The sequence below is a fragment of the Rattus rattus genome, chromosome 18 (assembly GCF_011064425.1).
Source record: "Rattus rattus isolate New Zealand chromosome 18, Rrattus_CSIRO_v1, whole genome shotgun sequence".
Classification (NCBI taxonomy): Eukaryota; Metazoa; Chordata; class Mammalia; order Rodentia; family Muridae; genus Rattus; species Rattus rattus.
Genome location: NC_046171.1, coordinates 7746410 through 7772121, shown reverse-complemented (window position 1 = coordinate 7772121; position 25712 = coordinate 7746410). Strand labels below are relative to the sequence as shown.

General features: G+C 52.9%; 2 protein-coding genes and 1 non-coding gene across 3 annotated transcripts; all 3 read left to right on the top strand.

The window, feature by feature from the left end:
* Positions 1-1594: 1594 nt before the first annotated feature.
* Aif1 (allograft inflammatory factor 1) lies at positions 1595-3250 on the top strand. The gene is made up of 6 exons (XM_032888533.1): positions 1595-1732; positions 1890-1951; positions 2055-2121; positions 2403-2444; positions 2626-2788; positions 3051-3250. The coding sequence occupies exons 1-6, from the start codon at positions 1708-1710 to the stop codon at positions 3133-3135; spliced, it is 444 nt and encodes a 147-aa protein (XP_032744424.1). The 5' UTR covers positions 1595-1707; the 3' UTR covers positions 3136-3250.
* Positions 3251-9385: 6135 nt separating this feature from the next.
* Positions 9386-24658, top strand: Prrc2a (proline rich coiled-coil 2A). Its single transcript, XM_032888396.1, is given in 36 exon segments — positions 9386-9573; positions 11289-11463; positions 11904-12081; positions 12385-12484; positions 12572-12644; positions 12808-12951; positions 13125-13276; positions 13457-13536; positions 13676-13818; positions 14070-14160; positions 14264-14477; positions 14844-15324; positions 15669-15859; positions 16069-16372; positions 16697-16907; positions 17051-17377; positions 17379-17410; positions 17413-17442; positions 17445-18897; positions 19337-19605; positions 19810-19940; positions 20167-20296; positions 20393-20478; positions 20597-20670; positions 20672-20692; positions 20694-20826; positions 20968-21108; positions 21213-21284; positions 21604-21771; positions 23033-23118; positions 23233-23443; positions 23616-23714; positions 23814-24026; positions 24152-24246; positions 24331-24421; positions 24518-24658. Coding segments are annotated over 35 exon segments (6477 nt in total). The 5' UTR covers positions 9386-9573; positions 11289-11351.
* LOC116887790 lies at positions 11631-11764 on the top strand. The gene has a single exon (XR_004386285.1). It is a non-coding gene; the product is annotated as a small nucleolar RNA SNORA38 (small nucleolar RNA).
* Positions 24659-25712: the final 1054 nt, after the last annotated feature.

Sequence of the window (25712 nt, the reverse complement as noted above, 5' to 3'; positions counted from 1 at the left end):
GTGTCAGAACTGAATTATACTACAGGATGTGTGATCAGTTTCCATCAGGAACTGAGGAACTGGTTGCTGCTGGAGGACTCCCCCCCCCCCCGTGAAGTGTCATTAACTGGGGAACTGGTTGGATCCAACTCCTGCAAGTTGTAATTTCTGTACACATACTGTGCCACGAATGCTCTCGCACACACAGATACAAATAAAAAAAGTAGAAATTTGTTCCCTTTTGACCCACGCATCTCTTGCATCCCTGAGAGCAGTTTCTCAGCCATCTCCCATGCTATTCAAACCTGCTCTCTCCATACGGACACCATGAGACCAGACTTTTCATCGGTTGGCTACCCAGGCCTAGCAGTGTGCCCTGCAAACAGGAGGCATTCAGCCCTCATTGCATGAATGTGGCTAGAAAACTGTCCCCACCAGACACCGAGAGCCTCTCACAGGGGCTCAAGGTGACCACCACAAAGGGAAGGGAAAGGCTGGAGTCTCCTGTGGACACTTGCAGTACAAGGGGACATTGCTTGGGGGAGGGGAGAGAACAAGGGAAGGGCCTCCTCTGGTGACCCAGGGACCTGACTGGACAAAGGTTTGGTATGAGGGGAGGACATTTTTTTTTCTTTTCTTTTTTTTTTTTCCGGAGGTGGGGACCGAACCCAGGGCCTTGCGCTTGCCTAAGTGCTCTAGCACTGAGCTAAATCCCCAACCCTGAGGGGAGGACATTTGCATGAATTAGACCCTTGCACAACCCTTGGTGAGGACAGGAAGTGGCTCCGACTGCCGACTGCCGTCCCTTTCAGTCTCACTTTCTGTTCCTCCAAAGTGTCTCTTTAAACTCTCAAATGACTGTAGATTCAACTAAAGATTTCAAAGCAGGTGAGGCAGGAGGTTGGCACTCAAGAGCCTGAAGAACACAGACCGAAGTCGTCCTGGGACATGTCTCCATGTGTCCTGAGTGTTCCTCTGTAGCCCCTGAGAGAAGTTTCTTTCCTTTCCAGGGCCCTGGGCTCAGCTCACCCCATTCTTGGAGCAGCCTGCAGACTTCAGACTCTCTCTTCCCTACGGGAGAAAGTCAGCCAGTCCTCCTCAGCTGCTTGTCTTAACCTGCACCATGAAGCCTGAGGAAATTTCAAGTAAACCCTCCCAGCCCCCACCCCAGGGTCTGGGGAAGAAGTCATTGTTTAGTGTTTCCTTGGTTTGGGTTTGTGACAGGTTCTTACTGTGTAGGCCTGGCTGGTCTCCAACTCCCAGGATCCTCTAGCCTCAACCTCTCTTAGGTGCTAGCTTGCAGGCCTAGGGCATCACGATAGTCCCCCAGATCCTGGTGCCTTTCCACGGCCCTCCCATGTACAATCTGCCTTTCTGAAGGAGCTGTGTGGAGCTAGGAGTGTTACAGGGCTGCCGCTCCGCTCCGTTTGGGAGGCTGAGGCAGGACAATATGCGCCTGGACAATACGAGACCCTGCCCCCACCCTTCAAAAGCAGCTTTTCAGTATCTTACTTTTCAACTTGGTCCGCCTTCTCCTGGGATGCTGGTGTCAGCAGAAGCTGATGGGGAAGTGAAGCCTGGGAAGTTAGCAAAGGAGGAATGGGTAGAAAGGGGAAGTGTGAGAGAAGTCCCAGAAGGGACTGGGGAGCTGGTGCAGAGAGGAGCCAGCCAACACACTGCAGCCTCATCGTCATCTCCCCACCTAAGGCCACCAGCGTCTGAGGAGCTATGAGCCAGAGCAAGGATTTGCAGGGTAGGGAAGGTGGACCGTACAGCACGAGGAGCCAGCATGAGTCAGGGAGCCAGAGGGCTGCTGGAGGATCTCAGAGGGCAGCCCCTGGGCAACACTTGGGCTGGGCACCGGGGAGGACGAAAGGGAGGGAGGGGTGGTTAACCTCTGTACCCCTCAGGAGGAAAAGCTTTTGGACTGCTGAAAGCCCAGCAGGAAGAGAGGTTGGATGGGATCAACAAGGTAAAAGCAGGAGCCAAGAAACGGGGGCGGGGGTGGGGGTGTCTGGAGCTCCTCTGGTTGACCAGGATGATCCGACCCCCTGCTCCTCTATGGCCCCCAACAGCACTTCCTCGATGATCCCAAGTACAGCAGTGATGAGGATCTGCAGTCCAAACTGGAGGCCTTCAAGAGTGAGGATACTGTGGGGGGAGGGAAGCTGGAGGCTGGGGGCTCAGATCGTGGCAAGGCTGGCTGACGGTCCTGGGGAAGGAGGGAGGTGCCTTCAAGCTGCTCCTTCCCATTGGTGGTCCTTTGTCCTGCTCTCCCCATCTTAGCACCACCCCCCCAGGCTCCCTCACAAGCCTCTCTCCCCGTGCCCTCCTTCTGTATCTTCTACCCTGGCATCGCTCAGCTGTCTCTACCGCAAACCCCCACAATAGCAATTACACTCTCTGCTCTCTTTCTCACCCAGCGAAGTACATGGAGTTTGATCTGAATGGCAATGGAGATATCGGTGAGAAAGGGTGATTTGGGTTAGTGTGCAGACCTGGGGAAACGGAGCCCTTGTCTACTATTCTGTCCCCCATGGACAGGAAGAGGTCTGGCCACAACCAGTCATACTAGGGGGGGTGTGGGTGGGTACACGGAGGCACAAGATGGCAGACAGAGGGGGAACCCTCCTTTTCCACCTTCAGATATTATGTCCTTGAAGCGAATGCTGGAGAAACTTGGGGTTCCCAAGACCCATCTAGAGCTGAAGAAATTAATTAGAGAGGTGTCCAGTGGCTCCGAGGAGACGTTCAGTTACTCTGACTTTCTCAGAATGATGCTGGGCAAGAGGTCTGCCATCTTGAGAATGTGAGATCCGGTTCCAACCTCCTGGGACTTCCCTGCCGTCTCCATAGCCGCAGCCTTGTCCCCACGGCCACCCTGCCTTCTCAGAGGGACTCTTCCAAGACCCTTCACGATCGACCGACCCCCGACCCATCCACAGCTCTGGCCCCCACAGTCCCTGGCTTCGTGTTCCCCGCCTTTTGTCTTCCTCCCCGTCTGCACTCTCAAAGCGACCTAAGGTTTGCTCCCTTGGGAGATTTGTCCCTGACGCCTGTGTCCCTTCCAGGATTCTGATGTATGAGGAGAAAAACAAAGAACACCAGAAGCCAACTGGTCCCCCGGCCAAGAAAGCTATTTCTGAGTTGCCCTAATTGGAGGTGGATATAACACGGTGGGACCGAGGACCTTCTAATGACAGCAGCATGGGAAAAGAAGAAGCAGTTGTGAGCCAGAGTCAAACTAAATAAATAATGCTCCCTAGTGCAAGTCAGCTCTGCCTTTACTGGGGACGCCCGTCCTGGATCTGGGGAGAAGGAAGCATCTTTGAGGGAAGGGTAGTAGGATTTGCATTTTTACTATGGGATGGGTTTGCTGTGACTGATAGCTCTTTGTACTGAGGGGAGATTCCAGAGTTTCAAGACAGCTTTGACCTTAAAGAATATAGGTGTGTGCCCGGTGGAGGTCGTGCACCACCTTAATCCTGGCATTTGGAGGGAAAGGCGGAACTCTGCAAGTTCATATCCAGGGCAGCCTGGTCTACAAAGTAACAACAACCAGGGCTACAAAGAGAAACTCTGTCTGGAAAAACCAAACCAAACCAAATCAAAAGGAAGATAGGTGTGCTATCTTTCATCTGTCCAGGCACACAGGAGCTCTTAGGGGTGAAGGTGGCAACCCTTCATGTCACCATCTGTGACCCTGACAATCGCCCAGTCTCGTGGGCATCACTGTGGAAAGGGGAAGGACAGCTAAGCTGTTTGTTTTGTTTTTTGAGATAGTGTTTCTCTGGGCAGCCCAGGCTGTCCTAGAACTCACTCTGTAGACCACGGTGGCCTCAAACTCAGCGAGCCACCTGTCTGTCTCCAAAGTGCGAGGACTAAAGGTGTGTACCACCACTGCCGGCTGAGAGCTAAGCTTTTGTGCTTGACCTGTTACGGGTCCTCAGGAATGTTTGAACTGAGTGGACAGGTGGGGTGAAGGCTGCATGATGCTATAAAGTCAAACAAGATGTTGGGATTCTCGTGAGGAAGAACTACCAAAGTCCAGCCTAGAGCTACAGCTCAGTGGTAAAAATGCTTGCCTAGCCTAGGTTTGATTCCCAGTACTGCCAAAGACAAAAGCCCCGGTCTACTAATGAAGGGAAGAGGGGATATATTGGGAAGCTATCGGGGCAAATATGGCGAATCCAGCATCTCTAAATGATAGAAATTGTGGATCAGTCAACAAACCAGGAAAAGCAAGGGTCCTGAGGACCCAAGGCCAGGCCTTTCCTTCTCTGAGGGATCCAGGTAAGTCATCTCTGGTCACAGAATTCAGATCCAGTCACTGTTCTTTCCTTCCTCCAAGGCTCAGTTGAACCCACATACTGGGCAGGCGCTCAAGTAAAATATGTCCCCGACTCGCCTTCCTTTACTCCCTGAAAGAGTTTCATACACAGCAGCCCCAGTCTGAGAGACCTCAAAGCCAGGGAGAGGTCCTTTTCGGTGATCCCCATAGAGAGATCCGGTGACTGTGTAAAACTTCAGGAGGGGTGGGAGCTGGAAAGGGCTCATCAGGTAAGCGTGCACACTGCTCTCGAAGAGGACCGGGGCTGAGGGTGGAGTTCAGAGCAGTGTGCCTGCCTAGCATACACGAGCCTTCCCTGCTCCAGTTCCAGAGGTTCTGACCCTCTGCTGTTGTATGTGTGCGATGCACCCTCCCCAACACGTGGTGGTGCACACCTTCAATCCCAACACTCAGGAGGCACGGGCTGGTATATCTCTGTGACTTTGAGGTCAGCCTGGTCTATACTGTAAGTTCCAGGTCATCCAGGACTACATAGTGGCTCGGGCATAAATATACCACACATACACAGATTTTATTTGGTGCTGGGGATTAAGGGACTCCAGCACATTCCTTATTACTAAACTACACTGCTAAGCAAGGCTGTAGTTTTTTTTTTTTTTTTTTTTTTTTTTTGGAGCTGGGGACCCAACCCAGGGCCTTGCATTTACAGCCAAGCGCTCTACCACTGAGCTAAATCCCCAACCCCAAGGCTGTAGTTTTAAAAACCTTTTTGTTTATCTGTATGTGAGCACATGGATACAGGTGCCCTAGCACCCCAGAGGCACGGGCTCCCCCTGGAGCTGGAGTTACAGGTTTGAGCCACCAGATATGCATGGATGTTGGGGACAAAACTCTGGTGCTCTGAAAATCAGTCACACTATTAATCAATCTTCAGTGCCCTGCCCCTCTCTCCTCCCCTCCCCTCCCCTCTCTCCTTTTTATCCTCCCCTCTTCAAGGTTCACCTGTAATTTAGCCCGGCCCAAACTCATTGTGTAGCATAAGATGGCCTCAGACTCAGGATCCTCTGCTTTAGTCTGGGAAGTCCTGAGCTTAGGGTCCCAGTCAGCAGTCTGTCTCTTCTACCCTGATAATTACCAACCGCCACCAAATGTTCTGTAAGCAAACGTCATGGCTGGTTTTGCAGTAATGGCGCCCTCTAGTGCAAAACTCTAGACGTAGCTTTGTGCAGGTAGGGAGGGGAATCAGGATTATTCAACCCTTGGCAGCAACTGGAATTGCAGCTTCCCAGGGTAGGTGAGCCTCTGATCCTTCAACCCTTGACACCAGGCAGCGGTACAGCTGGTGGCCAGGGGTATCCAGGATCTGTCCTGAAAACTTGACAGACAGCTCTCTATAACAATGACTGGGGCTGTAGTCTCTCTGGATCTTTTTATCTTTTTAATTATTACTTTACAGATGTGATTTGCTTTCCTGTAAGTCTATGGACTTGCATGTGTGTCTGGTGCCTGTGTAAGCCAGAAGAGGGAATCAGATCCCCTGGAACTGGAGTTACAGACTGTTGTGAGCCACCACGTGGGCGCTGGATTTGAACCCTGGTCAGCCGTAAGAGAGTGGCTAGTGTCCTTAACCTCTGAGCTATCCCTCCAGCTACCCACTTCTCCCTTTTGAGGCATTGTCTCACAGTGTAGGCCAGGCTGGACTGGAACTCACAAAGATCTGCCTGCCTCTGCTTTCTGACTGCTGGGACTCATGGGTGCATCACCAGCTCTTCTCTGGTTTATTATCGTTTTCTACTCTGCTCCATCCTTTCTACCCCGCTCTCCCCCTTGCTCCTCTCTTCTGCTCTCTCAAACTGATGGGCTGCCACCTCTTCAGCTGTCAGGCAGCACGCCTCTGTCATCTGCTGCTTCTCCACTGCCAGCTCAGCCCACACTACTAAAAGTAGGCAAGAGAGGATCATCAGAAAGGAGGCTTCTAACATCAAGGGAGGCAACTTCCCAAGTGAGCCAGACATCTTTGCTTATATACCCGGGAAGGGGTAGCACCAATCACAGCAAACCTCTCATGCAAGTGCTTTGAAAGGTAAAACTCATAACTTCGTCCCTTTAGGACCAGTTACAGCAGCATCTCTATGAGGTCACTAAAGGTAGCCCTCTCTTTCTGGCCTCTGTGGAAATGGCAGAAGATCATATACAATCTATGGGTGCCTGTGAAGGCAAAAAAAAGTTTAGTACAAACTGTTTGAATAGCCCTGGCTGAGGAAAATCAGGGGCTGGGGCAATCAGCTAAAATGGTTTCTCCGAAACTGTAGAGTGCTGTAAGGTGTGTATACCGAGCTGGTTGGTACTGGTACACACCTTTAATCCCAGGTCCCAGCACTTAGGAGGCAGAGGCAGGTAGGTCTCTGAGTTCAAGGCCAGCTGGTCTACAGAATGAGCTCCAGGATACATTGGCAGAGAGTGGTCCCCGGCTAGCTTCTGACTGGCTGCCCTCCTCTTAAAGAAGCCAGGGAAGGTAGGGAAAGAGAGTCCAACAAGGCATCAATGAGTGAGTCAAACTGTCCCATGCACCAGTCTTTGGTTCATAGAAAAGTGATCAGAAGAGTGCTTAAAATAAACCTTAAAGAACTTTGTGTTACGTAAAGGTTTTAACAGTGCCCAGTACCCCAAGTGTGGTGCTTTCAAGATTTACAAGCACATGCTAATTCTTTAATACTTTTAAAAAGAGATTTATTCATTTAGTATATAGTGTTCTGCCTCCCTGTATGTCTGCAGGCCAGAAGAGGGCATCAGATCCCATTACAGGTGGTTGTGAGCCACCATATGGTGGTTGGGAATTGAACTCAGGACCTCTGGAAGAGCAGACAGGACTCTTAACCTCTGAGCCATCTCTCCAGCCCCACATGCCAATTCTTAACTGTGTCCTGCTAACTCTTCATCTAGACACAGACCTTTGTTTGCTTCTATTCATCGTCTCTCCTATACCTGAACTATAATTTGCAGCATTGGCGCCCTCTAGTGTAAAGCTCTCAGTGTAGTTCTTGGGTGCCCTCTAGTGTAAAGCTCTCAGTGTAGTTCTTGGGTAGGTAGAGAGGGGAATCCGGATTCTTCAACCCTTGGTAGCAACTGGAATTGCAGCTTCCTAGTAGGTGAGCCCAGGATCCTTCAACCCTTGACACCAGGCAGCATTACAGTTTCAATATCTCTCAAAATTGACTGAGATTCGCACAGTCTCTCTCCCTCTGTGTGTGTGTAAGAGAGAGAGAGAGAGAGAGAGAGAGAGAGAGAGAGAGAGAGAGAGAGAGAGAGAGAGAGAGAGAGAGAGAGAGAGAGACAGACAGACACATGGAAGCCAGTGGTCAACCCCGGCTGTCGTTTCTCAGTTTATGCCCACCTTGGTTTTGTGTGTGTGGTTTTGAGGTGGGTTCTCTCATGGGCTTTGAACTCGCCTAAGAGAGTAGCATAGCTGGCAGGCCAGGGAGTCCTAGGGGATCCACCTGTCTCTTGCCTCTGCAGCACTGGAATTACTGTGGATGCCAAGTTCTACTTTCCCCCTCCCCTTCTCTCTCTCCCCATATATCTTTTAACCTGCTCCCACCAGCAGAATCAGGCTGCTCTACAATATCCTGTGAGTGTCTCTAGTACATCAAGCTGTTACTGATGGCCACTGGAGAGATGGCTCAGCCCTTGCTGTTCTTTCAGAGGACCTGGATTTGATCCCCAACACCTAAACCTGGGAGCTCACAACCACCAGTAGGTTCCAGTTCAAAGGGATCCAACATTCTGTTCTGACCTCCTCTTCCGCACCAAGAACCCACTTGGTACATATGCATCTATGTAAATATGCATGAAAAATAAAAATAAATAAAATAAAAATGAATAAATGCTTGCTATGCAAACATGAGGACCTGTGTTTGGACATCCTGTACCCGTATACAGGCTGGGCAGATCACTGTGTCTGTAACTTAGCACCAGGATGCAGAGACAGGAAGATCGCTGGAGCTCATTGGCTAGTCCATATGGAATCTGCGCTCACTCACCCAAGTGTCAAGATTCACTAAAAGATGAAAGAATATGTCTCAAAAAAAAAAAAAAAAGTGTCTGGGGGAGACCCTGTAAAGGCCAGTGCACCAATATACATAAAAATTAACACGAAAATGCTGAGTAGGTAGTAGGTGTGGTGAGAGGCAAAGGATTCTACAGTCAAGTACTGAGAAACAAAGAGGGAAACAGTACTACCTTTAAAACTGAAACTCATGGGGTTGGGGATTTAGCTCAGAGGTAGAGCAAACGCAAGGCCCTGGGTTCGGTCCCCAGCTCCGAAAAAAAGAAAAGAAAAAAAAACAAAAAACTGAAACTCATTGTTGAAAGAGCATTAACTATAAAAACCCGCTTTTGAAAATTACTGAGCATAAAATTAAATATCAAATGTCCGCCGTACTTATTTGCTGCTAAAATTTGGAAGAGTAGTAGGTCATTCCTTGTCTTTGTTCAAATTATTTGCATATATTATGCAAATACCCAGACCCACTCGAAGAACGCCTACTCGAAGAAAGTCAATGATACACTCTTGTGGGCCCTTTGATTGGCTTGCCTATCCACTTCATTTGCATGACGTGATTTGATAACTAGAAAGCCCCGCCTCCCTGACGCGTTTACCTCTCCCGAATGGACACCAAACCTGAAATTCTTCCAGAGTCTATGTAACCCCGCCCTTGACTAGCTAATCCCTTCCATTTGTCGCGGTTCTTCCCGTCTCCTCCGCTGAGAGTGGCCGGGGCCTAGCATCCCTTTCCTGCGTCTCTCTCCGCTCCCATTCCGCGGACGCAACACGCATGCGCATCCTTTTTCTCCCACCATCCGTCGTGTAAATTCTGCGCCCCAACGGCCCGGCATTCCGCCCGGGCTACGCGTCTCAACTGCCGACGCCAAGGCGTCTCCCTAGCCAACCGGCGTCCTAGCGTCTGTAAGTCCCTCCCCTTTATGCAAATATCATCCACACACTGCCTTTATTTTTTTAAAGTAGGGACAGCCCTGAAGAGCGGAGGGGTCAGAAAGAAGGGCTCCGCCCCTATGCAAATCAGGGGGCGTGCCCAGCCGCTGAGGGAGGCGGGAGGTGGGGGGTGCTCCCGGGGGCGGCGGTTGCCCGGATGGGCCGTTAGTCGGAGCCCAGCCGCGGAGTGAGCGAGGGAGACGGGAGGAGCCGAGCGCGGCGCCATCCGCCGCCATCCGCCCCCGCCCCGCCGCCATCCGCCCCGGGAAGCCTCTAAACCCGGGTCCCGGACCCCTACGCACCCGGCCAGGTGAGTCTGGACGAGCCGGGCGCTGACGCCCTTTCCGGCGCGGGGCGGCGGCGGCGGCGGGCCGGGAGAGAAGCTGCCATTAGCCGCCGCCATCTTGTCCTCCTGCCGCCGGCCTGCCCCTCCCCCTCGGCCTGCGCCGGCCGCTCCCAGACCGCTGAGGAGGGCCGGGGGCCGACTGCAGCCGAGCAGCCCTGTCCTCAGGCCGCGACCGCGCTCCAGGCCGCAGTTCCTGCCGGCGTCGCGCCCTCGGCCCCGCGGGCCTGCTGTGGCCCCTCCGCCGCCTGTAGCCGTCCCTTTTGAGGGTCTCTCCCGATTCCTGGAGCCCTTACTACCACCCGGCGCGATGGTTCCCTTCCTTTCTTGGTCTTCGCGTTGAGTCACTCCCATTCTGGAGCCCTGCTTTCCGCCCAGCATCTTTGCCTCTCTGCATTCCCCAAGCCTCTGGCTTTCCCTTTTCTCCCGATAGCCCTGTCTTTTTCCTCTTTACTCCCGAGCTCCCTTGACACTGCCGCCTTCTCAGCCTTCCTTATCCGTCCTTGCTTCCCTCCCTGCTCCCTCGTTCATTCTCTCCGTATTTGTTTAAATCCGTCTGCTCCGCGACTTCTGCCCTTTTCCCTTTTCATGGTAGATTTCAGATTGGCTTCCTTAAGTGCCTGCCTATAGAGCAGCCCCCATCTTCTTGCCTCTGGCTCGTGGTAAAGTTCTCTCCCCGATTTTGGCTCTCATCCTAGGCCTGCATGCTTTCTTGCTATCTCCCATCTCTCCTTTTCACACTGTTCCCACCCACAAATGAATGCCTGGTCACTCTAGAACGGACTAAGATGTAGAGTTTGGCCTGCCTGGCGAGTAAGGGCTGTTAAGGAAACAAATGACTGCTTATGAAGAGATTGGATGAGGATAAAAATTGTAGTTGCTTCTCGTTTTGGCCCTCTGCTGTCTGGCCCATGGTTACAGGGTATTTTAGGTAGCTCCATTATGCTGTGTTTTCCTTCAGTTTTTCATTGGGTCCACTAGTATGTTTTTCTTTTCTTTTTTTCTATTTCTTTTCTGTAAGCAGAATTGTTTCCGAGAGCCAAGGTGGGCTAGTTGAGGAATAGATGGAGTATTCTGCATACAGGGGTTTTGTTCAGCTTGGGACTGTGTGGAGCCCCTGTTGTTTAGTAAGGCTTATGCTGGCACCAGCTCCCGGTCTGGCAGAGCAAGCTCATAAAAATCCTTAAGCTCCCAGCATACCTTCCTTCAAACCTCCCCAGATGGGACTTAAGGCTGCTGGGAATGGAACCTGGGACACAGGGCCCTGGGGCGTGATTAGGGAGCTGGTGTCTAATAGGTTGGCAATCTGAAGTTCTCATACTTGCTGGATGGAGTTGTGCGCCTCGTTCTGGTTTTCTCTGGGGCTTTGACTTGGTTGTTTAATTTTATCATATAGCTCTGAAGTTATTTTGGAGGAGTGAAGGATTGGCTGCCATTTCTAAGGTGGCACAAAGGATAGATCTGGAAGATACCAGGTTGTTATTTGGTTTTCTTTGTCAGGATAATCAGGGAGAACGGACTGTGGCTGTGGAAGCTGAGTGAATTGTGGTTGCTTAAGAGACCGTAGTAGTTTACACAAGCTAGAGGGCCACATCTCTGGCCCCTAAAGAGAATGCAGAGAGCTTCTAGGCTTTTGTCTGTGAAAGGGGCAGAACCTGAGCTCACTACTCTCTGGCCCACAGGCACCGGCTCGTTTTGGGGGAGGTGCCTGCAGGACCCAACGTACTCAATGAGCTTCCAGCGCAATGTCCGATCGCTCGGGGCCGACTGCCAAGGGGAAGGATGGAAAGAAGTATTCCTCGCTCAACCTGTTTGATACGTATAAGGGCAAGTCCTTAGAGATCCAGAAACCCGCCGGTGAGGGTCCCGCAAAGAAGTTTCTGATATTTGCAGGCTGAGCATGTGTGGGGTGTAGGATTTAGAGCTCTTCAACAAAGGCAACAAACAGAACAGAGGAACACTGGAGACCTCAGTTCATCTTCAGGGCTAAAGGGGGTACTGGACTCTGGGTAAAACACAGGTCATCCTCCTACAAAGGCGTGTTTTGGGTTCCCTGTCCTTGGACACGTAAGAATCGGAGGCAAAGAAATGTGGTGGGTTTGGAAAGGTCTGGGACCAGCTTGCCCACCGCAGGCTCAGGATCAACCATCCCACAGAGCGACGATTATGTTGAGCTTAGAGATTATTGAGTGATGGAATGGTTTTTGAGAGACTCCTATAGTGAAAAGGTGGGAGGGTTGTCTAAATGGGATCTGTGGATGGGCCTATTTCACCCTTTCTCTCAACCTTTTCTTCAGTTGCCCCTCGACATGGCCTGCAGAGTCTCGGAAAAGTTGCCATTGCCCGGCGTATGCCGCCCCCAGCCAACCTTCCAAGCCTGAAAGCCGAGAACAAAGGCAATGACCCCAATGTCTCACTAGTGCCGAAAGACGGAACAGGATGGGCAAGCAAACAGGAGCAGTCCGACCCCAAGAGGTAGACAGAGGCCTGTGGAACCTGAGGAGTCTCTGAATTTGGGAGTAGTTTAAGGCCTGGTCTGTTTCATCCAGAGATAAAGAGAGAAACACCTTCCTTCTGCATCTAGTTTGATAGATGACAAAGAAATGAAACCTTAAACTTAGATGGAGAGAAGTCAAGGCCTGTGGGACAGTTCTTTTATTCTAGTATTTACAGATAGTAGTGCTAGGCTAGGGTCAGTCCCAGCTTTGTGCCAGTTAGAGTACTGAGGAAGTGGCATCTCCCACTCTGGATGACCTTTTTCCATTCCTGCCATCCCAGTTCCGATGCCTCAACCGCTCAGCCGCCGGAATCGCAGCCACTGCCGGCTTCACAGACGCCTGCCTCCAACCAGCCGAAACGACCCCCAACAGCCCCCGAGGTACCTGGGGAACTGGAGGGGTCGGAGGAGGAGGAATGACCCTTACTCTTCTCTCCTCATGACCATTCCTTACCTTTGCTTCTCCAGAACACTCCTTCGGTTCCAAGCGGGGTAAAGTCCTGGGCACAGGCCAGTGTCACCCATGGAGCCCATGGAGATGGTGAGGGCAGCAGTGTTGGAGCATGTGGGAGGCAGGGGACGCGCATCCCTTCAGGAGAGATCCTTTGTCTTGTGTCCAGATCGCCCAGGATTTAGAGCTTTCCATTTTTATGTACATGTTCAGGAAGTGAGCCCCTGTTTGGTGTACACCCCCATTTCAACAGGTGGAAGGGCATCAAGCCTACTGTCGCGATTCTCTCGAGAGGAATTTCCGACCCTGCAGGCGGCTGGCGACCAGGACAAGGCTGCCAAGGAAAGGGAGTCTGCCGAACAGTCGTCTGGGCCCGGACCAAGCCTCCGCCCCCAGAGTGAGTGGCTGCCTTGTGTGAGTGTGTGCCTGCCTTGTAGCCAGGATCACGCCTGTTCTGTGGAAGAGCTGTGTGCTGACTACTCGTGCTCTTCCCCATCTTTTTGCATGTTCACTTGGCCCAAATCAGTGGTAACTTTTCTTTTCCTCCCTCTTTGCATTTCTAAACTACAGATTCTACAACTTGGAGGGACGGAGGTGGGCGTGGCCCTGATGAACTGGAGGGCCCGGACTCCAAACTTCATCATGGTCATGATCCCCGGGGTGGGCTGCAGCCTTCAGGCCCACCCCAGTTCCCTCCCTACCGCGGAATGATGCCGCCCTTTGTGAGTTTGGCTCTGTTACTTGAGTGGTGCACTGAAAAGGCCAGAGTGCTAAGAATTAGGACTTAGTCTATAGAAGACACAGAGAGTAGACCCTAGTGAGATAGGGGGATGGGAGGATGAGATGTTTAAGGGCTGGCAGGTTATGTATCCCTCTAAGCAGCTGTTGTTGGGCCTTTGCAGATGTATCCCCCATATCTCCCATTTCCTCCGCCCTATGGACCCCAGGGGCCTTACAGATACCCGACTCCTGATGGGCCCAGGTAAGTAAGCAAATTCTGGGTTATTTGGGGGGAAACGGGGAGCTACTTGGGAAGAAATGGTTTTTCTGCCATGAGGTTCAGTTTTGTTTGATTCTGCTACATGCTGTATTTAACATTGCCCCCTTTTCCCAATACACAGCCGTTTTCCCCGTGTGGCGGGCCCCCGGGGCTCAGGGCCACCAATGCGCCTTGTAGAGCCTGTGGGTCGGCCTTCTATTCTTAAAGAAGATAATCTCAAAGAATTTGACCAATTGGACCAGGAAAATGATGATGGTTGGGCAGGTGAATATGAATATTTGGATCCTCAAAAGTAAACCGTGAAGAAATGGTGGGTCATGTAGAGGAAGACAGGCGTGAGAGGGAATGATAGGAAGCTTAGTGCTGCCAAGTACTGAAGAATGAGGGCGACAGGACGTGGGACGAGTGAGGACAGTTAGCATTGACTGCTGTTTGTAATTCCAGACTGTTAGCTGCTGTCTGGGATGGGAGAGCACACTGCTTAGTTCACTTAATGTCAATTTCTTTTACCTCAGGGGCCCACGAGGAGGTTGACTACACTGAAAAGCTCAAGTTCAGCGATGAGGAAGATGGGCGAGACTCTGACGAGGAGGGAGCTGAGGGCCAGTGAGTTAGGGCACTGAGGAGGGGGCTGTTTTTCTTGTGGTGTCATAGCCTCATAGAAGGGCTGGGTATAGCAGAGCTTAGTTATACTGTGATCTGCCCACAGCAAGGATTCCCAGTCAGCTGCTGGTGAGGAACCTGAGACAGATGGCAAAAAGGGCACCTCCCCTGGCAGCGAACTGCCCCCTCCCAAGACAGCCTGGACAGAGAACTCTCGGCCTTCAGAGACAGAGCCAGCTGCTCCTCCTATCCCAAAGCCTCCCCCACCTCCACCTCACCGGGGGCCCGTCGGGAACTGGGGGCCCCCTGGGGACTACCCAGTGAGTATCTACAATTCGGGGTTGAGAGTGTCAGCTGTAGCGGGCATCAACTGAATAATTGAAGGTAGTGACAGGAAGCTAGGGTAGGACTAGGGTTGTACCTAAGAAAAGTTTGGGAGCCTTTGGTTCTAGGGGAGTTGGGGATATGAGCTTGTGATGCTGGGAAGGAAGGCCTGCATGTTTAGGTCTCCATAGTAAAAAAAGGAACAGAGACAAGGGTGAGGAGTTTGTTTTCATCCAGAGACCATTAATTCCAAGGCCTGGATCTCTTATCCTGTAGCTATAGACAGTTGTTTGGTCTTTGAAAGAGGTAGTAGAAGGTAGAATGACTGACATGCCTGGCCTGCTGGGTTTGCCCATTTCCAGGATCGAGGGGGTCCTCCCTGCAAACCCCCAGCACCTGAAGATGAGGATGAGGCGTGGCGACAGCGTCGAAAGCAATCTTCCTCAGAGATCTCCCTGGCAGTGGAACGGGCCCGAAGGCGCAGAGAAGAGGAAGAGCGACGCATGCAGGAGGAGCGCCGGGCAGCCTGTGCTGAGAAACTTAAGCGTCTTGATGAAAAGTTCGGGGCACCTGACAAGCGGCTCAAAGCGGAGCCTGCAGCCCCACCTGTTACTCCTCCTGCCCCGGCTCTACCACCTGTAGTCCCCAAAGAGACCCCTACACCTCCAGCTCTGCCACCAACACCAACCCCAACCCCAACCCCAGAGAAAGACCCTGAGGAGCCAGCACACGCCCCTCCCGTGCAGTCCGCCCCCACTCAGGCTGGGCCTCCAGCCCCCACTCCGGTGAGTGGGGGTGGCACTGCCAGTAGCACCAGCAGTGGCAGCTTCGAAGCCAGCCCAGGTATGGAGAAAGGAATAGGGTCTACTGGGTGTCAAGTCTCTGCTGCTAGGCTTAAGGGGATACCGGGTACTGAAGATGGATGTCAGTAGGAGACAGTGACAAGTTTTATTGAATTCTGTGAGTGGTGGGATGTGTGGAAAGAGAATCTAAAGTGTTGTGTAGAACAAAACTTTACTATTTTCTGCTTTTGTATTTTTTTTGTTAGTATCACAGGAATACTTGAGGCTTTAAAGTATTTTTATGGCTTTTAAATAGGATTGGTATTTTGTTGAATACTTTAACTGGGGGTGGAATTTCTGGGGTATTTGTTGTGATGTGCCAAGCCACTCTGTTCTTCAATGCAGTGGAACCCCAGCTGCCTTCAAAAGAGGGTCCTGAACCACCAGAAGAGGTTCCTGCACCTACCACACCCCCAGCCCCAAAGGTGGAACCCAAGGGTGATGGCGTTGGTCCCACTCGCCAGCCCCCCAGTCAGGGCTTGGGCTATCCCAAATACCAGAAGTCATTGCCACCTCGCTTCCAGCGGCAGCAACAGGTGAAGCCAAGGTCTTTCCATTTGGGGGCTGTTTCTGTCTCTTCACCGCCCTTCCATGTCTTCAGGCCTGGGTTTGTCTGTGTTGTAGCACAGTTCCCTCCATCCCATCTCTGTCATGTCACTGCCTTAATGTCCTCTGTACTGATGGACAGATGGAGGCCCTTGGGTAAGGCTATGGTGACCTTTTCATCCTATCTCCATCCTTGCAGGAGCAGCTCCTGAAGCAGCAGCAGCAGCAGCAGTGGCAGCAGCAGCAGCAACAACAAGGCACTGCCCCTCCTGCCCCAGTGCCCCCATCACCACCACAGCCTGTGACCCTGGGAGCTGTACCTGCCCCACAGGCACCGCCCCCACCTCCCAAAGCCCTGTACCCAGGTGCTCTGGGCCGGCCCCCACCGATGCCTCCGATGAACTTTGATCCCCGCTGGATGATGATTCCTCCTTACGTGGACCCTCGGCTTCTCCAGGGCCGGCCCCCTCTGGACTTCTACCCTCCTGGTGTGCATCCCTCTGGTACGGGCCCATGGGAGTGCTGGTGACCTCCTTGGTCCCAGGAGGGAATGTGTCTTTGTGTGACTGGATAGCCAGGGAACATGGTGGTGTATCTGCTTAGCACTTAGAGGGTCTTGTGAGACTGAGTTTGGAGAGGAGGTGAGCAGTGATCCTTCATTGGGCATCTTATTCGTGGGGCTTGGTTACGTCAAAGGAAAGCTGAGTGGTTGGCTTGTTTTCTCAAGAAAGGCAAAACCCTCAGAGAACAGGAGCTGTGGGTGCTGCTTGCTCTCAACACAGGTGCTTTTGGCATGGAAGGCCCATGATGGTGATTTGTTTTCTTAGGCCTGGTTCCCCGGGAACGCTCAGACAGTGGGGGTTCAAGCTCAGAGCCATTTGAACGCCATGCACCCCCTCTGTTACGGGAACGGGGCACCCCACCAGTGGACCCCAAGTTGGCCTGGGTAGGAGATGTCTTTACCACCACACCCACCGATCCTCGCCCTCTTACCTCACCACTGCGCCAGGCAGCAGATGAGGAGGAGAAGAGTCTGAGGTGAGTTGTTAGGGAGCAGCCGGGCAGGCCTGAGAGTAGTGGGGTTATCTGAGGTGATAACGTACACGGGGAAGGAGTGTCTAAATCTTCATTCTCTTCTGCTTGTGCTCATCCTCATAACAAACTTTTCTATTTCTCTTCAGGAGCGAGACTCCTCCAGTACCTCCCCCCCCACCTTATCTGGCTAATTATCCAGGTTTCCCAGAGAATGGAACTCCTGGGCCCCCAATCTCGAGATTCCCTCTGGAAGAATCAGCTCCCCCAGGACCCCGTCCACTACCCTGGCCTCCAGGCAATGATGAGGCTGCCAAGATGCAAGCTCCACCACCCAAGAAGGAACCCCCCAAGGAGGAACCAGCACAGCTGTCCGGGCCAGAAGCAGGCAGAAAGCCTACCCGAGGAGTTGGAGGTGGAGGCCAAGGCCCACCACCACCACGCAGAGAGAATCGTACTGAGACTCGCTGGGGCCCCGCCAGGCAGTTGTCGACGTGGCATCCCTCCAGAGGACCTGGTGTCCCTCCCCGCCGAGCTGGGCCTATAAAAAGCCACCACCCCCTGTGAAAGCGGATGAGCTGCCTCCTAAGTCCCTAGAACCAGGGGATGAAACCCCCAAGGTCCCAAAGCCAGATGCACTCAAGACAGCTAAGGGCAAGGTGGGCCCCAAAGAAACCCCAGCGGGTGGGAACCTATCTCCTGCGCCTAGACTTCGAAGGGACTATTCCTATGAAAGAGTAGGCCCTACGTCTTGCCGTGGTCGGGGCAGAGGCGAGTATTTTGCCAGAGGAAGGGGTTTCCGGGGAACTTATGGGGGCCGGGGTCGGGGAGCCCGGAGCCGTGAATTCCGAAGTTACAGAGAGTTTCGAGGAGACGATGGGCGAGGGGGTGGTTCAGGAGGAACAAACCACCCTTCTGCTCCCCGAGGCCGCACTGCCAGTGAGACACGAAGTGAGGGTTCAGAGTATGAAGAAATCCCCAAGAGACGTCGCCAGCGTGGCTCTGAAACAGGCAGTGAGACTCATGAGAGTGACCTGGCACCCTCTGACAAGGAAGCCCCTCCACCCAAGGAGGGAGCGCTAGCTCAGGTCCCTCTTGCCCCCCCACAACCAGGAGCTCCCCCATCACCAGCCCCAGCCCGATTCTCCACTGCCCGAGGTGGTCGTGTCTTCACTCCCAGAGGAGTGCCATCGCGCCGTGGCCGAGGTGGGGGTCGGCCCCCTCCTGTTTGCTCTGGCTGGAGCCCTCCAGCCAAGTCCCTGGTTCCAAAGAAACCTCCAACAGGTCCTTTGCCCCCAAATAAGGAGCCTTTGAAAGAGAAGCTGATCTCAGGGCCTCTGTCCCCCATGTCCCGAGCTGGCAACATGGGTGTGGGCATGGAAGACGGGGAGCGACCCCGGCGGAGGCGACATGGCAGGGCTCAGCAGCAGGACAAACCACCACGTTTCCGAAGGCTGAAACAAGACCGGGAAAATGCTGCCAGAGGCACCGATGGCAAGCCCCCTCCCCTAACCCTTCCAGCCTCCACCCCTGCACCCACGGAGACGCTGGCCACAGTCGCAGCTCCCCCACCCCCTCGCCGCACAGCTGCTAAGTCTCCTGATCTGTCAAACCAGAACTCAGACCAAGCCAATGAGGAATGGGAGACTGCATCAGAGAGCAGCGACTTTGCCAGTGAGCGCCGGGGTGACAAGGAGACTCCCCCAGCAGCACTTATAACCTCTAAAGCTGTGGGGACTCCTGGGGGCAATTCAGGTGGGGCCGGACCAGGCATTTCAACCATGTCTCGTGGAGACCTGAGTCAGCGAGCCAAGGATCTGAGCAAGCGGAGCTTCTCCAGTCAGCGGCCAGGCATGGATCGTCAGAACCGGCGCCCAGGCGCTGGGGGCAAGACTGGCGGTGGTGGCAGTAGTGGAGGTGGTGGTGCAGGCCCTGGGGGACGGACTGGCCCAGGACGAGGGGATAAGAGGAGTTGGCCCTCTCCCAAAAACCGAAGGTGGGTAAGGGTAGATGGCTAAGTGTATTCTTGTGGTTGCTGGGTTCAGGGTGGGTACCAGGGAGTAGGAGTTTTATGAGTAAGTCAGGCCTCAGGAAGGGACTATGGAGCCTCTGTCTTGGTAGTTAGCTAGAGTTGGCAGTCCTCATATATGTTTGCAAACCCCTCAGGGCTCCCCCCTCAGCCCCTAACCCACTATCACCCACCCACCCACCGATGGGGTAGTGACACTATCAGTTCTGGTAAGCTGGAGGTAAGTGAGTGGGAATGAGTCCATCCCCAGAGGTGTGTGCTTTTCTCAGCACACCTTTGTAAACAGAAAACTTGGAAAGGTTTTCCCAGGAGAGAATAGGATGCCAGTGGAGAAGCTAGAAAGTAGATGTGACTTCTAGGGGTAAGAATTTAGTGAGCCCTGGAGCTGATGCTCTGCCCTCTCTAGCCGTCCTCCTGAGGAGCGACCTCCGGGACTTCCTCTGCCTCCGCCACCCCCCAGCAGTTCTGCTGTTTTCCGCCTGGACCAAGTTATCCACAGCAACCCTGCTGGCATCCAACAAGCTCTGGCCCAACTTAGCAGCCGCCAAGGAAATGTAACTGCACCAGGGGGGCACCCAAGGCCTAAGCCTGGGCCTCCCCAAGCCCCTCAGGGCTCCTCCCCTCGGCCCCCAACCCATTATGACCCCCCGAGGGCCAGCAACGCTATCAGCTCTGGTAAGCTGGAGGCAAGTGGGTGGGAATGACTCCATCCCCCCAAAGGTCAGGTGCTGGACTGGGGAACAGATGTTATCATGGGGGCCCTCCTCCCCCACAATTGGGTTCTAAAGGACTAGAAGGACTGAGAGGTGGAGTTGGGAGAGCAGGCTAGGGTCAGTGGTATAATGGGGTAGATGCTGACAGTTTTCCCCTTTTCCCCAGACCCCCACTTCGAGGAGCCAGGGCCGATGGTGAGGGGGGTGGGCGGGACTCCCCGGGACTCTGCCGGGGTTAATCCCTTCCCCCCGAAACGGCGGGAGCGGCCTCCCCGAAAACCGGAGCTGCTGCAGGAGGTGAGGGATGGGTCTGGAGACTGGGCCTCATTGCACTCCCACCCTTGAAGGTCACTGGTCATGCTTTCTGTGCTTCTTACACTGCTGCTCTGCTTGCTCACTGGTTCTCACCCCAGATTCTCATTTGCCCCCACCACTGTCTCCCATGTATTTCTCTCCCCTGCTGCTGCTCCTCGCTCTACCCAGCTTATTTGTATTTTGCCCTTCTGGGTTTTCTCATCCTTAGGAAACTGTGCCAGCTTCTCATAGCTCTGGATTCTTGGGCTCTAAGCCTGAGGTCCCAGGCCCTCAGGAAGAATCCAGAGATACAGGCACAGAGGCCCTAACTCCCCACATCTGGAATCGTTTACATACTGGTAAGGCTGGTGGAGGGGAAAGATTGGAGTGGGGCATGGTGGGGTGAGGTGGGTCTTAGTTTTCTCACGGTCTGCCTCATGGTCGGTGTTCTCCAGCCACAAGCCGAAAGAGTTACCAGCCTGGCTCCATAGAGCCCTGGATGGAGCCCCTGAGCCCCTTTGAGGATGTGGCAGGCACAGAGGTGAGTAGACACTGGGAAGGGGTTGGCAGCCAGGGTGAGGGTTTATTGAGTGTGTTGGTTGGTATATGACGCCTCTCAGGTGCCGGGTGTTTTACCTTGCTTCTTCTCCGCTCCTCAGATGAGTCAGTCTGACAGTGGGGTGGACCTGAGTGGAGGTTCTCAGGTGTCATCAGGTCCCTGCAGCCAACGCAGTTCCCGATGGAGGACTTAGGGGTCAGCAGAGGGACCCCCAGGCGGCCTGGAGGACCCTCACCCCTAAAGGCTGTTCCTGGTGAGAGTTCATCTGCCTCTGAACCCTCCGAACCTCATAGGAGACGGCCACCTGCTTCCCATGAGGGGGAAAGAAAGGTAAAGATGAAGGATGGACGAGAAATGTCAGCAGGGCCCTTCCTCGCCCCATGTCTGATCGACTGTCCTTTCTTTGCCAGTGTGCTTTGCTTTTTCTTGGCTTGTTTCTCTGTCACCCAAATACACTGTTTCTCAATCTAGGAGCTGCCCCGGGAGCAGCCTCTGCCCCCTGGTCCCATAGGCACAGAACGATCACAGCGCACAGACCGAGGCCCAGAGCCAGGCCCTCTCCGACCAGCCCACCGAGCGGGCTCTCAAGTTGAGTTTGGCACGACCAACAAGGTCTGAATGGGCTGTGCTTGGACATGTCCTTGAGTGGGTATGAGAATGATAAATGGGATGGAAGGAAGCGTGAATTCCATTACAATCTTCCCTACACATTACAGGACTCAGACTTGTGCCTAGTGGTAGGAGACACTTTAAAAGGAGAGAAGGAGTTGGCGGCATCAGCCACAGAGGTAGGTGGGAAGCCTGTGAGTTTTGATGCCAGCGAGTAAGAGTAATGAGCATCTAGGGCAGTGGGTCTCACCTTCCCAGCAATGCTGCCACCTTTGTACAGCTCCTCATGCAGGGGGCCCCAGCCTTGAAATCATTGCTACTTCCTTGATAACTGTCCTGTCATTCTACTGCTGTTAGGAAATGCAGTGTAAATATCTGCTGATTCAGAACCCCTTGTGAAAGGGTTGGCTCAACTCTCAAAGGGGCCGTGACTAACACATAGAGAACGACTGCTGTCCAATGTAAGCATTCCAGTTTGACAAGGCTTCTTTTGCTCAGGCCGTGCCCATATCCAGAGACTGGGAGCTGCTCCCCAGTGCTTCTGCTTCAGCTGAGCCACAGGCCAAGAGTCTGGGTTCTGGGCAGTGTGGTCCAGAGCCCAGCCCTTCAGGTCAGCGTCTGTACCCTGAGGTCTTCTATGGTAGCCCTGGACCTCCGAACTCCCAAGTAAGCTCCGTTTTTAACCGTAAGCCCCCTTTCTGTCTTGTCTTTTCTGTTCTTTTTCCTTTTCCTTTTTGTTTTATTTTTGTTTTTGTTTGGGTTTTTTTTTGGACACAGTGCCTGGAACTTAGTATGTAGACCAGGCTGGCCTCAAACTCAGATTCACCTGCCTCTTCCTTCCAGGTGCTGGGATTAAAGATGTACCCTACCAACTTGCTCAGCTGGATAATGGTTTCTTTTGTTTGTTTTTTTAAATTATTTTTTTAATTTTAATTTGTGTGTTTGCGAGCAGGTGTGTGCCCCAGTGCATGTGTTACGCTGCAAGCAGGGTTCAGAGGACAGTTTTGCTCCTCTCCACCTCTACATGGATGGGTACAGGTTGCCACGTGTCAGCAGCAGGGCCTTTACCCCCTCACCTGCCCTGAAGTTGGTTAATTTATAAATCATTTCCACTGTGTTCCATTTTTCTTTTTCCTCCAAGGATGGGTGGTCTGGTGCCTCCACCCCCTCAGGAAGTTTTTATTTCATGTGCATGGGTGTTCTGCCTGCATGTCTGCACCATGTGTGTAGAGTGTCCTTGGAACTAGAGAACAGCCAGTGTACCTCCTTTAACCACTGGGGTTTCTCTCTCTGTTTTAAGTTATGTGTGGGTAGGTACACATAATACATGATTGCAGGTGCTCACGGAGGCCAGCAGTCTGGTTTCCCTAGAGCCAGAGTTACGAATGGCCATAGGCCTGGGAAAGTATGCTTGTTAACTGACAGCCATCTCTCCATACCTGTCCTCATATTTTATTTTGAGACAGGGTTTTGCCAAGTTAATCAAATTGGCCTTGAGCTTACTCTATAGTATAGACTGACCTTGAACTTGATGGTTGCCACCTTTGACATCTGTCTTCCTAGGAACTAAGGTTCTACCAGACTGCTTTTTCACTTGTACTGTGTCCAGGCCTTTGGTCTGTGGGATGGTGCTGCCCACTTTGGTGTGGGCGCTCTTCCCTTGGTTACTTAACCCTCTCTTCTAAAACACCCAAACACAGAAGGGTGCCTTATTGCCACCTATGTGTTTCTCAATCCCGTTGACAGCCAAGATTACCCATCACACTGTGCTAGAGATCAGACTTGGGGGCTCAGTGTCAGTGAAGCCCTCTCCCACTATGCAGTACATATATATATATATGCATATATATACATAGATATATGCAGCCCAAGTTTGCTTTTCTTGAACAAAGACACGAGCTGCTCCTGTCTTGCTTTTCTCCAGCAGGTCTCTGGGGGTGCACCTATCGACTCCCAGTTACATCCCAGCAGTGGAGGCTTCCGGCCTGGGACACCCTCAGTACACCAGTACAGGTAAAACCAGGTTACCCAGGGACCACATGCACAGAGGGAGAGGATGCAAGAACAGAGGGTTAAGGTATCACTCCAGATAAGGAATAACACCTCTCCTCCCCAACTTCTTTTCAGGTCACAGCCTCTGTATCTGCCCCCAGGTCCTGCCCCTCCCTCAGCACTGCTCTCTGGGGTAGCTCTCAAGGGCCAGTTTCTGGATTTCTCAGCACTGCAAGCCACAGAGCTGGGGAAGTTGCCTGCTGGGGGAGTTCTCTACCCTCCACCGTCCTTCCTCTACTCTGCAGCTTTCTGCCCCAGCCCTTTGCCTGACCCACCCTTGCTTCAGGTATGAGGTGGGCAGCTGCCAGGGCAGCAGAGAGGATGTTCTTGGGGGACTTGACCTGTTGTGGTTTCTGACTCTGTCACCCAGGAGAGCCTGAAGACATCATGTAGTTGCGATTACAAGTTTGAGCTAAAGCACACACCTGAGAATTGACCTCTCCCCCATTTCCCAACAGGTACGCCAGGATCTGCCATCCCCTTCAGATTTTTACTCTACCCCTCTGCAGCCAGGTGGCCAGAGTGGCTTCCTTCCTTCAGGAGCCCCTGCGCAGCAGGTATCTTTGATCTTCCCACTTTGTTTTACTCTCTGCCTCTGGCTTAGGGTTTTCCCGTGTTCTTCCTGTTCTGATGGGCTGACTGGGCATTTCTTGTAGATGCTTCTACCTGTGGTAGACTCTCAGCTGCCAGTGGTGAACTTCGGCTCCCTGCCGCCAGCGCCACCCCCTGCTCCACCTCCTCTTTCTCTGTTACCTGTGGGTCCTGCTCTCCAGCCCCCCAACCTGGCTGTGCGGCCCCCACCTGCTCCTGCTGCCCGGGTCTTACCTTCACCCGCCAGGCCCTTCCCCGCTACCTTGGGGCGAGCGGAGGTAAGGTGTAAAGATCCAGTGTTTGAGGGGTGGGAAGTGGGAGGAAGATTCAGTCTGTGTGTGTGTGTCTAAAAGGGTAAGTGGTTCAGACAGAAAGCTCACAGGATAAATTATTTTTATTTCAGCTGCATCCAGTAGAGCTAAAGCCTTTCCAGGATTACCGAAAGCTGAGCAGCAACCTTGGGGGTCCTGGGTCATCACGGGCTCCCCCATCTGGAAGGTAAAACCGGAATGGAACCCAGGCTCTGCATCCCCAGGGATTTCCTTTAAGACGGGCTCACCTTGACCACCCTTCCTCCCTTAGGCCCTTCTCTGGTCTCAATTCCCGGCTCAAGGCCCCACCTTCCACCTACAGTGGAGTATTCCGGACTCAGCGCATTGACCTCTACCAGCAGGTGAAGGAGTGACCCTACCCCAGTACAGCAGGTCCCCTTCTGAGCCTCTGAAGGATTGCTAACTCACTCTTCCACACGTACCCCATCCTTCCTCAGGCTTCCCCACCAGATGCCCTGCGCTGGATGCCGAAGCCTTGGGAACGGACAGGGCCACCTTCTCGAGAAGGGCCTCCCCGAAGAGCAGAGGAGCCCGGGCCCCGGGGGGAGAAGGAGCCTGGATTGCCTCCACCCCGCTGAGGGAGTTCCCCTTGACCCCATCCCCGGGGCTTGTATATAGATTATAAAATATAAGGGGAAGGGGTGGGTGGGGAGGGGTCGGGTCTGAGTCTCACTGCCCTCTTCTCTTCCCCCAGTCCCTATCCCTGGGGCCGTTTGTTAAAAAAGAATAATAAAAGAATTTAAAAAAAAGGGAAGTCAAGGGTAGGGGGGAATAGCAGTAATGTTTTACACTAAGTTCAGTGACTTACCTGTTCAGTAGTGTAAGGTTTCAGAATTAAGAATTTGGATGAGGTCAGTGGGTACCTATCTTAGGGGTTCTATTGCTATGACCAAGTCAACTCCCACTCCGGTGACACTTTCTCCAACAAAGCCACACCTAATGAGACTCCATATAAGCCTATGGAGGCTATTTTTATTTAAACCACCATATTCTACTCCCTGGTCCCCATAGACTTGTAGCCATATATAAAAATAGATTCAGTCCATTTGAAAGTCCCCATAGGGGTTGGGGATTTAGCTCAGTGGTAGAGTGCTTGCCTAGGAAGCGCAAGGCCCTGGGTTCGGTCCCCACCTCCGGGAAAAAAAAAAAAAGTCCCCATAATCTGAACCCTGTTTAAAAATCCAGTCTCTTCTGACATTCATTGCAGTCTCTTAGCTGTAACCTTTGTCAGATCCTACATTTTCAGCATACAGAATATACATTACCATTCTGACAGAGCATAGCGAGGGAATAGTAGACCAGCACTAGAACAAAAACCAACTACAAAATCTGTCTCCATGTCTATCACCAAAGCTTTTCGGATCTCCCAACTCCATTTGGCTTGCAGCAACGCACTCCTCTCAGGCTGGTTCTCTCTCTATTCCTTCATCAGCTCTGGCATCACCAAGATCTTGGGGTCCCCAAGGCAATCCAGTCCACAGCTTCCCACTCTGGCTTCTCTAGGCCTCCATGCAGACACTCCTCCCAATCTCCTGGAGGAGATACCAAAGCTGCCAAGTTCTGTTTGCTGGGGCTAGGACATGGCCACCTTTCCAAGTCACCAACTTTCTGTGGTAGTTTCCTTCACTGCCT

Excerpts from the sequence above, each read along its gene's own strand:
- Aif1 (XM_032888533.1), top strand. The coding sequence starts at position 1,708 with ATGAGCCAGAGCAAGGATTTGCAGG. Across the intron at positions 2,122-2,402 it reads CAAACTGGAGGCCTTCAAGA|CGAAGTACATGGAGTTTGAT; the intron begins GTGAGGATACTG and ends TTTCTCACCCAG. Across the intron at positions 2,445-2,625 it reads GAATGGCAATGGAGATATCG|ATATTATGTCCTTGAAGCGA; the intron begins GTGAGAAAGGGT and ends TTCCACCTTCAG.